The sequence below is a fragment of the Gambusia affinis genome, linkage group LG11, assembly GCF_019740435.1.
Source record: "Gambusia affinis linkage group LG11, SWU_Gaff_1.0, whole genome shotgun sequence".
NCBI classification, from domain to species: Eukaryota; Metazoa; Chordata; class Actinopteri; order Cyprinodontiformes; family Poeciliidae; genus Gambusia; species Gambusia affinis.
Genome location: NC_057878.1, coordinates 2208976 through 2224768, shown reverse-complemented (window position 1 = coordinate 2224768; position 15793 = coordinate 2208976). Strand labels below are relative to the sequence as shown.

General features: G+C 38.0%; 2 protein-coding genes across 9 annotated transcripts in view; one reads left to right on the top strand and one right to left on the bottom strand.

Moving 5' to 3' along the window:
• Window positions 1-7291, top strand: part of LOC122839496 (adhesive plaque matrix protein-like) — a 28625-nt gene extending 21334 nt beyond the window's left edge. For 4 of the 6 annotated variants that reach the window (XM_044131098.1, XM_044131099.1, XM_044131100.1 and 1 more), the window contains 18 exons: window positions 1162-1212; window positions 1348-1398; window positions 1534-1584; window positions 2273-2323; window positions 2459-2509; window positions 2644-2694; window positions 2830-2880; window positions 3198-3248; window positions 3384-3434; window positions 3570-3620; window positions 3756-3806; window positions 3942-3992; window positions 4125-4175; window positions 4870-4920; window positions 5056-5106; window positions 5800-5850; window positions 6073-6123; window positions 7100-7291. In XM_044131098.1, coding sequence (XP_043987033.1) covers window positions 1162-1212; window positions 1348-1398; window positions 1534-1584; window positions 2273-2323; window positions 2459-2509; window positions 2644-2694; window positions 2830-2880; window positions 3198-3248; window positions 3384-3434; window positions 3570-3620; window positions 3756-3806; window positions 3942-3992; window positions 4125-4175; window positions 4870-4920; window positions 5056-5106; window positions 5800-5850; window positions 6073-6123; window positions 7100-7129 — 897 coding nt within the window. In that variant the 3' untranslated portion in view covers window positions 7130-7291. Of the gene's footprint in view, window positions 1-53; window positions 105-232; window positions 284-418; window positions 470-789; window positions 841-975; window positions 1027-1161; window positions 1213-1347; window positions 1399-1533; window positions 1585-2272; window positions 2324-2458; window positions 2510-2643; window positions 2695-2829; window positions 2881-3197; window positions 3249-3383; window positions 3435-3569; window positions 3621-3755; window positions 3807-3941; window positions 3993-4124; window positions 4176-4869; window positions 4921-5055; window positions 5107-5799; window positions 5851-6072; window positions 6124-7099 lie in introns of all 6 variants that reach the window. The other 2 variants (XM_044131095.1, XM_044131096.1) reach the window with 2 other exon arrangements.
• Window positions 7292-7393: 102 nt separating this feature from the next.
• LOC122839497 (acetylcholinesterase collagenic tail peptide-like) lies at window positions 7394-15468 on the bottom strand. Of its 3 annotated transcripts, none has more exons than XM_044131104.1 (15): window positions 14975-15468; window positions 13439-13565; window positions 13103-13215; window positions 12915-12956; window positions 12772-12798; window positions 12619-12690; window positions 11555-11620; window positions 10691-10717; window positions 10562-10606; window positions 10446-10481; window positions 10282-10362; window positions 10015-10111; window positions 9286-9395; window positions 8912-9031; window positions 7394-7933 (listed from the first exon to the last, which is right to left on the bottom strand). In XM_044131104.1, exons 2-15 carry the CDS (start codon window positions 13512-13514, stop codon window positions 7907-7909), a joined length of 939 nt encoding a protein of 312 aa, XP_043987039.1. In that variant the 5' UTR covers window positions 13515-13565; window positions 14975-15468; the 3' UTR covers window positions 7394-7906. The 3 variants fall into 3 exon arrangements, with proteins under 3 accessions (XP_043987039.1, XP_043987038.1, XP_043987037.1); XM_044131103.1 differs by having other exon boundaries at window positions 9286-9372; XM_044131102.1 differs by lacking the exon at window positions 7394-7933 and having other exon boundaries at window positions 8818-9031.
• Window positions 15469-15793: the final 325 nt, after the last annotated feature.

The window sequence follows — 15793 nt, the reverse complement described above, 5'->3', positions numbered from 1 at the left end:
AAAGTTGAAAGTTTTCCAATAAAGAGTCTTTGAATCTTTCATTGTCTGCTCAGTCTCCAAAAGAGGAGGATGGGGCAAAGAAACCAACAGTCCCACCAAAACTGGTAAGTAAGATGTTATCAACACCTGCCACAGGCTTGACAGCACGTTAATTATGACCCAATTTTGGTAAACTTGGTAAACTAAAAAGTTTTGCAATTAACAATCATTGTTTTTTTCATTATCAACTCAGTCTCCAAAAGAGAAGAATGGAGCTAAGAAACCAACAGTCCCACAAAAATTGGTAAGTAAGATGTTATCAACACATGCCAAAGGATTTACAGCACTTTAATTGTGACATAATTTTATCAAAATTACATGATTTCAAAGTTGAAAGTTTTCCCATTTACAATCTATGAATCTGTCTTTGTCTACTCAGTCTCCAAAAGTGAAGGATGGTGCAATGAAACCAACAGTACCTCCAAAATTGGTAAGTAAAACATTATCAACACCTGCCACAGGCTATACAGCACGTTAATTATGACCTAATTTTGGTAAACTTACAAAATTTACAAGTCGAAAGTTTTCCCATTAACAATCTTTGAATCTGTCATTGTCTACTCAGTCTCCAAAAGAGAAGGATGGGGCTAAGAAACCAACAGAACCACCAAAATTGGTAAGTGAGAAGTTATCAACACCTGCCACAGGTTTTACAGCACGTTACTTAGGACCCAATTTTGGTAAACTTACAAAATTTACAAACCGAAAGTTTTGGAATTAACAATCATTGTTTTTTCATTATCAACTCAGTCTCCAAAAGAGAAGGATGGAGCTAAGAAACCAACTTTTCCACCAAAATCGGTAAGAGAGATGTTATTAACATCTGCCACAGGCTTTACAGCACTTTAATTGTGATACAATTTTGTTAAAAGTACATGATTTAAAAGTTGAAAGTTTTTCAATTAAGAGTCCTTGAATCTTTCATTGTCTGCTCAGTCTCCAAAAGAGGAGCATGGGGCAAAGGAACCAACTTTTCCACAAACATTGGTAAGTGAGAAGTTATCAACATCTCTCACAGGTTTTACAGCACTTTAATTATGACCTAATTTTGTTAAAATTACATAATTTAAAAGTTGAAAGTTTTCCCTTTTACAATCTGTGAATCTGTCATTGTCTGCTCAGTCTCCAAAAGAGACGGATGGAGCTAAGAAACCAACAGTCCCACCAAAATTGGTAAGTAAGATGTTATCAACACCTGCCACAGGTTTTACAGCACTTTAATTATGACCAAATTCTGTTAAAATTTTATGATTTAAAAGTTGAAAGTTTTCCAATAAAGAGCCTATGAATCTTTCATTGTCTGCTCAGTCTCCAAAAGAGGAGCATGGGGCAAAGAAACCAACAGTCCCACCAAAACTGGTAAGTAAGATGTTATCAACACCTGCCACAGGTTTTCCAGCACGTTAATTATGACCCAATTTTGGTAAACTTACAAAATTTACAAGCCGAAAGTTTTGCAATTAACAATCATTGTATTTTTCATTATCAACTCAGTCTCCAAAAGAGAAGGATGGAGCTAAGAAACCAACAGTCCCACCAAAATTGGTAAGTAAGATGTTATCAACACCTGCCACAGGTTTTACAGCATTTAATTGTGACATAATTTTATTAAAATTACATAATTTCAAAGTTTTAAGTTTTCCCATTAACAGTCTATGAATCTGTCTTTGTCTACTCAGTCTCCAAAAGTGAAGGATGGTGCAATGAAACCAACAGTACCTCTAAAATTGGTAAGTGAGAAGTTATCAACATCTGCCACAGGCTTTACAGCACTTTAATTATGACCTAATTTTGGTAAACTTACAAAATTTACAAGTCGAAAGTTTTCCCATTAAATATCGTTCATTCTGTCTTAGTCTACTCAGTCTCCAAAACAGAAGGATGGGGCAAAGAAACCAACTTTTCCACCAAAATTGGTAAGTAAGATGTTATCAACACCTGCCACAGGTTTTACAGCACTTTAATTATGACCAAATTTTGTTAAAATTACATGATTTCAAAGTAGAAAGTTTTCCCATTAACAGTCTTTGAATCTGTCTTTGTCTACTCAGTCTCCAAAAGAGAAGGATGGGGCAATGAAACCAACAGAACCTCCAAAATTGGTAAGTAAGACATTATCAACACCTGCAACATGCTTAACAGCACTTTAATTGTGACCCAATTTTGGTAAACTTACAAAATTTACAAGCCGAGAGTTATGCAATTAACAATCATTTTTTCATCATCAACTCAGTCTCCAAAAGAGAAGGATGGAGCTAAGAAACCAACTTTTCCACCAAAATTGGTAAGAGAGATGTTATTAACATCTGCCACAGGCTTTACAGCACTTTAATTGTGACATAATTTTCGTAAGATTAAAAAATTTACAAGTCGAAAGTTTTCCCATTAACATTCTCTTATTCCGTCATATTATACTCAGTCTCCAAAAGAGAAGGATGGAGCTAAGAAACCGACACACCCACCAAAAGTGGTAAGTAAGATGTTATCAACACCTGCCACAGGTTTTACAGCACTTTAGTTGTGACATAAATTTGTTAAAATTACATGATTTAAAGTTGAAAGTTTTCCCATTAACAAACTTTGAATCTGTCATTGTCTGCTCAGTCTCCAAAAGAGAAGGATGGAGCAACGAAACCAACAGTCCCACCAAAACTGGTAAGCAAGATGTTTTCAACAACCTCCAGAGGCTTTACAGCACATTAATTAAGACCCAATATTTGTGAAATGACAGAACCGTTAAGTCGTACGTTTTCCCATTATCAATCTTTGAATCCTTCATCTTCTTCTCAGTCTCCACAGGAAAAGGATGGGGCTAAGAAACCAACAGTCCCACCAAAATTGGTAAGTAAGATGTTATCAACACCTGCCATGGGTTTTACAGCACTTTAATTATGACATAATTTTTGTAAAATTAAATCATTTACAAGTCCAAAGTTCTCCCATTAACAATCTTTGAATCTGTCATTGTCTGCTCAGTCTCCAAAAGAGAAGGATGGGGCAATGAAACCAACAGAACCTCCAAAATTGGTAAGTAAGACATTATCAACACCTGCAACATGCTTAACAGCACTTTAATTGTGACCCAATTTTGGTAAACTTACAAAATTTACAAGCCGAGAGTTATGCAATTAACAATCATTTTTTCATCATCAACTCAGTCTCCAAAAGAGAAGGATGGAGCTAAGAAACCAACTTTTCCACCAAAATTGGTAAGAGAGATGTTATTAACATCTGCCACAGGCTTTACAGCACTTTAATCATGACCTAATTTTCGTAAGATTAAAAAATTTACAAGTCGAAAGTTTTCCCATTAACATTCTCTTATTCCGTCATATTATACTCAGTCTCCAAAAGAGAAGGATGGAGCTAAGAAACCAACAGTGCCTCCAAAATTGGTAAGAGAGATGTTATTAACATCTGCCACAGGCTTTACAGCACTTTAATTATGACCTAATTTTGTTAAAATTACATGATTTAAAAGTTGAAAGTTTTCCCATTAACAGTCTTTGAATCTGTCATTGTCTGCTCAGTCTCCAAAAGAGAAGGATGGGGCAAAGAAACCAACTGAACCACCAAAATTGGTAAGTGAGAAGTTATCAACACCTGCCACAGGCTTTACATCACTTTAATTATGACCCAATTTTGGTAAACTTACAAAATTTACAAGCCGAGAGTTTTCCCATTAACAATCTTTCCTTCTGTCTTTATCTACTCAGTCTCCAAAAGTGAAGGATGGGGCAATTAAACCAACAGAACCTCCAAAATTGGTAAGTAAGACATTATCAACACCTGCAACATGCTTAACAGCACTTTAATTGTGACCTAATATTCATAAAATTAAAAAATATACAAGTCAAAATTTTTCCCTTTAGCAATCTTTGAATCCTTCTTTGTCTTCTCAGTCTCCAAAAGAGAAGGATGGGGAAAATAAACCAACAGTCCCACCAAAACTGGTAAGTAAGATGTTATCAACACCTGCCACAGGTTTTACAGCACTTTAATTATGACCAAATTTTGTTAAAATTACATTTAAAAGGTGAAAGTTTTCCCATTAACAGTCTTTGAATCTGTCTTTGTCTTCTCAGTCTCCAAAAGAGAAGGATGGGGAAAATAAACCAACAGTCCCACCAAAACTGGTAAGTAAGATGTTATCAACACCTGCAACAGGTTTTCCAGCACTTTAATTATGACCTAATTTTCGTAAAATTAAAAAAATGTACAAGTAGAAAGTTTTCCCATTAACAATCTTTCATTCTGTCTTTGTCTACTCAGTCTCCAAAAGAGAAGGATGGGGCAAAGAGACCAACAGAACCACCAAAATTCGTACGTGAGAAGTTATCAACACATGCCGCAGGTTTTCCAGCACTTTAATTATGACGTAATTTTCGTCAAATTAAAAAATTTACAAGTCGAAAGTTTTCCCATTAACAATCGTTCATTCTGTCTTAGTCTACTCAGTCTCCAAAACAGAAGGATGGGGCAAAGAAACCAACTTTTCCACCAAAATTGGTAAGTGAGAAGTTATCATCACATGCCGCAGGACGTATAGCATGTTAATTATGACCTAATTTTTGTAAAGTTACAAAACTTACAAGTCGAGAGCTTTCCAATTAACAATTATTGTTTTCTTCATCATCTACGCAGTCTCCAAAGGAGAAGGATGTAGCTAAGAAACCAACAGTGCCTCCAAAATTGGTAATTAACATGTTATCAACACCTACCACAGGTTTTATAGCACTTTAATTATGACCAAATTTTGTTAAAATTACATGATTTAAAAGTTGAAAGTTTTCCCATTAAATATCGTTCATTCTGTCTTAGTCTTCTCAGTCTCCAAAAGAGAAGGATGGGGCAAAGAAACCATCCAAACCACCAAAATTGGTAAGTGAGAAGTTATCAACATCTCTCACAGGTTTTACAGCACTTTAATTGTGACCTAATTTTGTTAAAATTACATGATTCAAAAGTGGAAAGTTTTCCCATTAACAATCTTTGAATCTGTCATTGTCTGCTCAGTCTCCAAAAGAGAAGGATGGAGCTACGAAACCAACAGTCCCACCAAAATTGGTAATTAACATGTTATCAACACCTACCACAGGTTTTATAGCACTTTAATTATGACCAAATTTTGTTAAAATTACATGATTTAAAAGTTGAAAGTTTTCCCATTAAGAGTCTTTGAATCTTTCATTGTCTGCTCAGTCTCCAAAAGAGAAGGATGGAGCTAAGAAACCAACTTTTCCAACAAAATTGGTAAGTGAGAAGTTATCAACATCTCTCACAGGTTTTACAGCACTTTAATTGTGACCTAATTTTGTTAAAATTACATGATTCAAAAGTGGAAAGTTTTCCCATTAACAATCTTTGAATCTGTCATTGTCTGCTCAGTCTCCAAAAGAGAAGGATTGGGCTACGAAACCAACAGTCCCACCAAAATTGGTAAGTAAGATGTTATCATCACATGCCACAGGTTTTACAGCACTTTAATTATGCAATAATTTTTGTCAAATTAAAAAATTTACAAGTTGAATGTTTTCCCATTAACAATCTTTCATTCTGTTTTTGTCTACTCAGTCTCCAAAAGAGAAGGATGGGGCAAAGAAACCAACGGAACCACCAAAATTGGTAAGTGAGAAGTTATCAACATCTCTCACAGGCTTTACAGCACTTTAATTATGACCTAATTTTTGTAAAATTAAAACATTTACAAGTCGAAAGTTTTCCCTTTAACAATCTTTGAATCTGTCATTGTCTGCTCAGTCTCCAAAAGAGAAGGATGGAGCTAAGAAACCAACAGTACCTCCAAAATTGGTAAGTAAGATGTTATCAACACCTGCCACAGGTTTTACAGCACTTTAATTATGACCCAATGTTTGTGAAATAACAAAACAGGTCAGTTGTACGTTTTCCCATTAGCAATCTTTGAATCCTTCATTGTCTTCTCAGTCTCCACAGGAGAAGGAAGGGGCTAAAAAATTTACAAGTCGAGAGTTTTCCAATTAACAATCATTGTTTTCGTCATTGTCTACTTAGTCTCCAAAAGAGAAGAATGGGGCAATGAAACCAACAGTACCACCAAAATTAGTAAGCAAGATGTTATCACTCTCCACAGGCTTTACAGCACGTTTATTATGACCTAATTTTCGTAAAGTTACAAAATTTACAAGTTGAGAGTTTTCCCATTATCAATCATTGTTTTCAAGCCTTTACTTAATAAAATTTTTATTTTAGAAATTTTTTATGAAAATTTTAGAAATTGTAAAATTCATGGAAAAATACTGGATTGATTCCAGCAGGTAGTTACCCAAAAATTACTCTTGAACATAAAACTATAGTAGTTTTGCCAGAGATGCATCAAGCAGAAAAATCTTAATGTATGACAAATGTGTGTTTGGCATAAAATTACAAGGAATATCAAATGTATCACTTGAAAAAAAATAGCAGAAACGTCAGCAGTAGGTGTTTTCCCTGTAATTATTTGATTCCTTATCTGTCGTTGAATTTTCACCAAGACACTTCAGCCACCTCATTTGCTGGTAATGTTCAGGAAAACCAATTGCACCCTCACTTCTGTCAGACTGCCTCACACTCCAGTAGATTGCCATCATTAGTGTGTGAATTTGTCCTTTGATATTTCAATTTGGTATACTAAGGGCATTATAAGAAAAATTGATTATTAAGGAAATCATATGTAACCAAAATATCACGCTAGCATTCTCTTCTCTATTATTATGCTGAGGAACACAAGGGATACATGTATGCATCCAAGCACATATACGTCCATCCATCCATACATATAAATATTCTTACATTAACTTAAGTTCAGGAGCACTGACACACCCAAACCACAATCCCAATTTTCCAAGCAGTGTATTTATTCTCAGTGCACCCATTCTCTGTTGCGTTTTGTCAATCCCACCCTCTCTTATTATTTACCTCTTTTGCCTCACCCCACTTCAATCAATCAAATCTTCCCCTTTCATTCTCTTTCTACCATCATCCTCATCCTCCTTTTCCTTCCCTCCATGCCATAACCACGCTTTACTCCTTTTTGCTGCAGATTCCATCTGAGAAACCCCCAGGGACCTGAAGAACCTGCGGTAGGTGGGCTTGGGAAAATAAGCAGAACAAATTTTCCTGAAGACCATACCCCCACGCTGAGTCTTCATCTCCCAAGACCTCCAGCATTATCCTCAGATCCAAGCTCATTCATCCCTCCATCCCCTTCCTACAATAAATTTTTTAACTTATACCTTTGTGGCGGAGTCCTTGCTGTTAGTGAACTCAGGCACATCTTTTGAAGGGACATGAACCAGTGCACCTTGTATTCTTGATGCCCCAAGTGCACTTTTTTGATTTTCTTTTTTAATCTGTGAGGCCTGCTTGTGACCCTAAATAGCATTTAGCTAAATATAATAATTTACCAAAGTTAATTATTCTGGCTGCCCTCCATCTAATGATGACTGAGGATTTTCTAATATACATACATGCACTGAGAAAAACTGTGTATTTATAATTGGTATATTTAAATATCTGGTTTTAACTGTCTAATCATAAATCTGCTGCTCACATATTCATGCACCATGGATTGGACACAGACACATTTACATGTTGGAAATACATTGTCTGACATTGCAAAAGTGATGAGAGCTTTATTATGATGGACAAAGTGTTTGCATGAGGAAAATCTAAATTTGAAAAACAATTGTTTGAAAAAAAATCCTCATTAATGATAAAATACCAGACATGCAGGGATTCTTAATCTGGACTCGGTGAATCTTTGAAACCAGTAAAATGTTGCATGAGAGGGAGAATGAATCGATCTGATGATCCATCAGTCAGCTTGGAAGGATCACCCAGTTAGATGTCAGGGTGAATGTAGTCTGCGGCCCTCCTGGTCCAAACAGGGAGGCGGAGCAAAAACACACAGAGAATGGATGGCTATGTTAAAGTACCTTTTCAATACAACAACCTATAAGCAGGCAATTAGTGTGAAGTCGTATTCTGATACTAAATGTCATGTCACGTATTGGCTGAAAGGCAGTCAATCAAAATGAGATAAAATAAAGGTTTGAAAACATCAGTCTGTGTGCAAATAATTAGTCAACTAAGTCACTAAAGTAAATGAACTTTTTATTCAAATTCTACTTCACTTAAATGACTGCATTGAACATGCTGCTATCTACTCATAAGGAACAATAACATATGGTACCTAAAGACAATCATACTGCAAAAAAACTTGATCTTTTCTATAATGCTTATCAAAGCCGAATCACTGTAAAATACTTGGTGCTAGTCCTGGTGTAAGCACTCGTTAAACATAATTTAATGGGACAGAAAAATGTATAACGGTCGAATAAGGACATGAAAATTAATTTTACTTCAAAATATTGAAGTCATCTTCATTTGGTTCAGCTCTTTTTAAATGAGTTCATTTTAGGTTTCCTCTCTAGTAGAACTGGTAGTTGATCCCATCAATGCTCGTGTTTCATGCATGTCGCACACTTCATGCCTCATCAATATCAATACTTTTTGACGTGATTTAACTTTCTGTCAACTGTGAGGTTTAACTGAAAGAACTTCTGTGTTTAAACGTCTTCCTGTGTGTGTGTTGATGACTTGCGGAGCTAAACTGTTCCAGGATGTTTGACACCTCCTGAAGGAACATCTGTTCACTGGTTGCAGATGAGGATCTAGCAGAAGGCTAGATTTCATTAGATGTTCAAGAAAACTTAAATGTTAAATCATGGCACAGACCAAATAAGGTTTTTTATGTCCTGATCAATAAAACCCACAGGAGGCATGTCTTTCCGATAATATTGCATTTCTATTCCCTCTAAACTTCTTGGATTGCCTCTCCGGCGGCGGTTACCAGGACGTTCATCCACTGGGAATCTGTGTAGATGTAGAGAGATCTTCTGTCCGTCCGCAGCACCATCACGTTCTCCGCCCGCAGCCGCCTCATCTCTTTCTCTCCGTCTGCGACAAACACCTGCAGAAGTAAAGATGGGATGAATATTTATCCTAAAAAAAAGGGAGAAATCAAGATACCTGAGACAAGAAGAAGCTCACAGAATTTAACAGGATCTCAAACAAATGAGGCCTCAATGTCAGGATGTGTATCTGGGGCCCTCTGAGGCCCCCTGCTGGAGGGATGCCACCTCCATTTATCAGACCTCAGGTTAATGTGTTGATTCTTGGAACCACATTGTTCAATCAGTGGGAGTGATCAGTGAGGTTACTGACCGTCAGGACGTTGTCCAATGGTCTCTGTGAACTTTGACCCTGTGGGCAGCTGCAGGGGGTCGGGGGTCCTCTGCTGCCGGAGTCTCCCTGCAGGCCAGGCAGGATGTACACTGGAACAACACAAGCTGCTTCACTCAGCCAGAACCAGAGCGCCTGACTTCTCGTCAGATATGTCAGCATGTTGTTCTCGTGCTTTGACTCAACAATAAAACTGTAGGAATATGGATCAAACGCTACAGAGGTAAACATTAGAGTGTGAAAAGTTTCTAAGGCTCACTGATCCCTTTACCTCCATTGTTGCTGGCTGCATGGAAGGTCTGACTCCTGTTGTTGTACAGAACTCCAAATACAGCTGAGCTGTTCTTTTCACCTACTGTCACCCTGGGCAACTGCCAATATATGAAACCATCTCAACATCCATGATTACACATGGAAAGGTCATAAGAAATTTATAAAGTCCAGGTACATGTATCAGCCTTTCAGGAGGTCTTACCTCTACTTCTCATTGAGCCCATATTTCTGTATTAAAAATCTTTTTTTTTCATTGTAATATTCTAATGGATTTTCATTAAATGCAAGCAGAAAATCAACATTAACAGAAATAAAAAGCATCAGACTGTGTGGAATTAATCTACATAATGACTTATACTTGATGAATAGCATGAAATAAATTCTATTTTTATAAATATATCTATTTTATATAGATTATTTTTTTTCTTCCATACAAACCTTGCCCAGGTAGACCAGGCTCTCCATGTAGACCAGGCAGTCCTGCTGTACCGGGATTTCCCTGTTCCCCGGCTGGTCCCATAGAACCCTTGAAGCCCTGCACACAATTACTGACTCACTGACTCTTTGAAAAAATCAGTGTTTGAATACACTTATAACTATAGATACATACATTCCTTCCACTTCACAATTAAGCACTACTTTGTGTTGATCTACTACAGTTAGTCAGAAATCATGAATACTTGCAGGACATCTGTGTGGACCTACCATCTTTCCTCTGGCTCCTGCCTCTCCTCTTGTTCCCTGCTCCCCCATCAGACCTCTGTCTCCCTTCTGGCCCAGGTGTCCCTGAGACAGGACATGCATTCTGTCACAGCCTCTCCGTCATGCAGCTTTTATATTCGTCTAACACTCATCAGTCAGAGTTTCACCTGCTCTCCGGCCGTCCCAGGGATCCCACGCTCGCCCTGCAGACACACACATACACACCAAATCCGAGTGCGTTTCATTCAGCATTGAGTGGAGGAAAAACATCTGACTTCCTAACCTTCTCTCCTGTGGGGCCTCTGTGTCCTTTGAGACCCTTGTCGCCCTGATAATGAGAGAGAAAAGAGAAATGAGAGACGAGCAGCTCAGAGAGGGTTGGCAGGAAAAGGAAGGAGAAGATGTTCCTCACCCTGAGTCCTGGATGACCTTTACTGCCCTGTAACGACACAACACAAACTACCTTAAGTCCAATCTGTGGAACTAGAACTTTTTCATCAATATTAAGGAATTATTGATTTAAAACAAACTCTTATATCTTACTGAAAAGTTACTTAGAAATGAGATTTGCCTTATTTCAAATGTACTGATATAGTTGCACAACAACACTTGGTCAGACTTTGTGTTTTTTCAGTCTACATCATACAGGTTATTATGGTTGTTGATTTTAACCTTACAGGAGAAGCAAACAAGAAAAAAATGCCCTAATTTGTGTTTTGTGAATCAGAATGTTGTTTAAGTGTAAGATATTAATTTAACTATTTAAAAATAACAACTGCAGACAAACACTTAACTTACACTAGAGTTAGCAAGTTTAATATTTTTTACTTTTAACTTGGAACAGAAAGTGTAGGTGGTAGTAATGGGTCCGGCAACACCGATGCGTTGTTATTTTTAATTTAACTGAAGATATGACATAATACAATATATAATATACAATAAAATATAATGACTTAAATCGTATTGTATAGACTAGGTCATCAAATCAGTCTGTCAACCACATTGACTGTAGGGATTTTTAATGTCCAGCAGGTGTCAGTATTCAGTGACACAGTATCAATACAGTTTTGCTAGTTGAAACGCTTCATGGCGTCTCATTTACCCATCACTTGTAGGTGGTGTAAAATGTGTATTCTATCACTACAAAATAAAATCAGATGGTACTCTTGGGCCCCCCCTGGTGGTGTTGTTCTACATATTGTGGAAACATGTATTCATTAGATTTCTTTTTTAAATAGTTGAGAGATTTTTTCCATGAATTAAAGCTTTGTTGTACCTTTATCATCCCAGGAGTTCCGATGTCTCCGTACAGACCCCTCCAGCCTCTCTCACCTTTCTCCCCCTGTGGGATACAGTGACCTACATCAGCTCCTGGCTTCCAAAAGTCAATGCCCTTTAAAACCATTTGTATCATATTTGCTGCAAAAGTTTCATTTTCCAACATGATTAATACTTACTTTAACAACCTGTTATATACAATTTTTGAAAATGTTTTTTCCGAATGTCTTCTCCCATGAGATAGTTATAATAAAAGTAATATCTGGATTGTTTTACATTTTCACTGAAAGCTTTGTCTTTTGACATGATGCATAATTACTTAAAAATATATTCTTCATATTCAATTGAAATCACTTTAAATCGCGTGCACCATATTTGGTAGTGCAGATATGAATGAACAGTCATGGAACATTTTTTTGCACTAATCTATGCCACAATGCAGCCACACAATATTTTGTTTATGTAATAATTGTCACTAAACGGTCAGGTCTTTGAACACAGTTAATAAATGCTCCATGTTTTTAGATGCACAGTCTGAACCAGCAGAGATCAGAACTCGCTGGAGATTCAATTAAAGCTTTCAGATGAATTACTTTAGACTTAAATCAATTGAAAAATTATACAGGTCATTTATCGGTTTCACCTTTTTTGTACTTGCATTGGTTTGTATGATTCTAGTCTTTATTCCTAATTAGTAATCAAATTTTACTTGTGTTTAGATTTGTGGCCTGAGCCCGACCCGGCCCGGGTTGGGACACAATCATTTGCTCCATGTTCAGGTCTGGGTCGGGCTCTGGCTCCTGGTGTGTTTAACAAGCCTGCAATGCAGGCAGCACTGAGAAGAACACACCATGCAAAGTGGTGATAATCTACTGATTATAGTCTAGACTAGAGGAGTAGATGGTTTAATAAACATAGTAAACATAAATGGAGGCTTTGCTGGGATCTTTGAAATGAGAGTGTTGACTGGCTAAACAAGATAACAATTGAAAAGGATGCTAAAGTAAACATATGTTGGGACATATGACCCTGACTTGTACAGATTTTCAAACTGTCTTTTACCTTCTGACCTGGTTTTCCCAGAGGACCTTGTGGTCCTGGTTCTCCTTTTGAACCCGTCACACCAGGTTTCCCCTAAAACAAACAGAATTAAGGAGCTGTTGCTTTTAATCTATAACATAAAAAAAAACAGATAAAATTTGTTCTGTTCTGTACCTTTGCTCCTCTCAGCCCTCTGCAGCCCTTTAAACATAAAACATCACAAAGCGCTCTGTAAAGTTTAAAAAAAATATGTTTTCCAAGCCATCTGGGTGGCCTTAGCAATAATTAGCATATAAAATAGAAAAGATCCTTCCCACCTTTTCCCCTGCGGGTCCTGTGATGTGTTCTGTCATGTCGACCTGAAGGCATGAGGATAACAGGCTCAGCATCGCTGGATGCTTTTTTCATAGTTTGCAACCCAACGACATTAGAAACTAAAACTGCAGAATTAAATGTTGTGCAGAGCTTGTTTTTTAACTGGTGTGTGAGCAAAAGGCCTCCTCACCATCAGCTCTGCTTTGTGTTTGATTGGAGGAAACATCGGAGGAGGAAGAGGAGGCAGGATGAAGACTTCACATTTCCGAGCCGGCCCCCTGCTGCCTCTACTCACTGGAAATCCTGAATGTACACAAGTAACATAAACACGTAAAAGACTTGGAGTCCATGTGAAGCCAAATATCGGTTTAAAAAGTAAGTGTCGGCCGATCACCAATCTCCCAAAACTAAAGGAGTCTGGGCCGATTTGTCGGCGAACCCTTACTGGAGGAGTTCAGGAATTTTGCTACGCTGACTGAACAGTGATGAGATGAGGTTCTGGGGACAGTGTTCACTTTTCACTTACGGGATGTTAAAGAGGAAGCTGCATGTGGGAGGCCAGACAGTAATGTAGTCCATCCCAGAAGCAGCATCGTCAGCATCTCCTCTCTTCATGAAGCAGCAATCAGATGAGCACAACTTCAGAAATGAACCTTTGAAAATAAAAACTCTCTTTAGACGTTCTGGGTTGTTACAACACAAACAATTCTGCCTGTGACTCCACATGTTGGCTTCATTTGTAGCAGTGATTTCACCACTTCCACAGGTTAAGAGTGTTATCAATCAGGTTAAAGTCTCAGTATCATTATATCAATTTGTAAAACTGACTAATGGAAATAGATCAATAGAATAAAAACTATAGCCACTAGCTAGGAGGTTCATTATCTTTACAGTGGAAAGAAGCTTTTTGTTGTTGAATATGACTTTAAGGTATTCAGAGTAGAATCAGAAATAAAAAAAATTAAATACAAAGAATATAGAAGGACTCTTTTCACTGGAAGTAAGAGGTTGAGCCCAACACCTGAAAAACAGACCAAACCCATAATCCATCATCCAACAACCTGGAGTCAGGCAAAAGTCAAATCCATCAACTAATACACCTCCCTTAAAGAACATCGATAATCCAACATCAGTTCATCCGTTTCTTTTTGTGATTTCTTCTCAACCTCCAGTCGGTCGTGGCAGATGGCTGCTTGTACAGACCCAGGTTCTGGTTCTGCTGAAGGTTTCCACCTGTTAACAGGGAGTTTTTCCTCTCCACTGTCGCCACTTGCACGCTCAGTATGGTGGAACGCTGTAAAGTCAACGACTCGATGGAATCCAATGGGATTCCTAACAAAGAAAACTTTCTAAACTAGTTTCAATAACAAACTGAGATTGATCAGAATTTGACTGAAAAAATGGCTGAAAAAAAATAACTTTTTTTAAAACTTCTTTGAGATGACATCTTTTGTGCAGTGCTGCTACATGAATAGCTAAACAGAAACTTAATAATCTGAATAACTGAGCAGATTCAACAAAAATATATAAAAATATCAATTTCATTAAGAAAGCTGAGTTGTACGCAAACAGCTGGTCATAAATCTTCACTCATCCTGTTCCTCATCTGCTCAGTATGTTGTGGTGGTTGTGGTGTGTAACACTGGATGAGTGTTGAAAATGATGAAAAGTATTTCAGACAGAAACGAGAAAGGATGCAAGTGAATGGAGCGTTTCTCCACACAGCTGAGCTCTGTTCACACTAAGGATGATCTCGGGAGGATGGAAAAGTTGCACCACTCTGCCTGCAATAATTCACCTCCTGCAGCTTGAAGCCCTTCCAGTACAACACTCCTCTACGGCCAAAAATGTCTGCAGAGCAAAAAGCCACACACACTAGGAAGAAATGCTAGTAAAACCTCAACCATCCAAAGAGGTGACGGAATTCAATCTGACACAATTTAAAGACTTAAAAAAAAAAACTCCCTCCACTAAATGATCAGAGGTAAACATTAGGGCAGCCACCCTGATGAACTCTTATTCTAGCAGGTTCCCATGCACTGGTCCCTGCATGCCGTCTTACCTTGTCGTTGAATCCTCTGGGACCTCGTCCTGCAGAGCTGGAGCACAATCTGCTAAGCTTGCACGCCTGAATCCGGCTCATCTCAATAAAGTGTGGAAACGCAGCGCAGCCACTGGCAGAGCTCAGCAGAAATAATCAGATAATTACTTAAAACACCGAGCCAAAGAGGAGCTTGCTCATCAAAGCTCAGAGCAGGGAGAAGTCACTGGCATCTTCTGTTAGCTGTTAGCGGTCACTGCTGCAGCCAACAGATTTACTACAGAAGGATGGAAGGAAAAAACTGAAACCTTTTCACTTGTCAGGTTAGAGACAGACTATGTGGGCTTTTCCAGATCTAAAAAACAGGAAACACATCAGACGTACAACAATGTCCCATGTTACAGCACCATTACAATGAAAGTACAGCAAGAAGCACTACTTGCTGTACTTGCTTCTTGCTGTACTGCCATGATTCAGTACATCTTCCTCTCATCAGTCAGCAGTTCAGAGCCTGTCCTGCTGTTTCCTGTGTGGCCGCAGCAGCTAAACCAGGTTCAGGTCCGGACTTCTTCACGTCACAGCATCCGAGTGAGGAACACCTTTACATGATGATGAAAGAACAAGAGCAGATCTGATGGCAGCATGGAGGCCCGGCTGGTACAGCGACACCATGTGCAGTTATTAGACACGTTGTCCTTTAGAGTTTTATCACTGATCAACCAATTCTAAATGAGTAAACCTCAGACCTGATATTTCAAGAACATAAAGGGGAGCTTTTGGCTGTTTCAGGAGGATATCTGTTTGTTAGTGTGAAGATTTGTTGTAAATGGACAAATGAAA

What these genes read in the sequence shown, in the direction of transcription:
- LOC122839497 (XM_044131102.1), bottom strand. Translation starts at nt 13,514, where the DNA reads ATGCTGACGATGCTGCTTCTGGGATGGACTACATTACTGTCTGGCCTC. An exon ending in CAGGACCCGCAGGGGAAAAG is followed by an intron (nt 12,799 to 12,914) that starts GTGGGAAGGATC and finishes TTATGTTTAAAG; the next exon opens with GGCTGCAGAGGGCTGAGAGG. An exon ending in GCCTGGTCTACCTGGGCAAG is followed by an intron (nt 9,396 to 10,014) that starts GTTTGTATGGAA and finishes GTGTTGTTCCAG; the next exon opens with TGTACATCCTGCCTGGCCTG.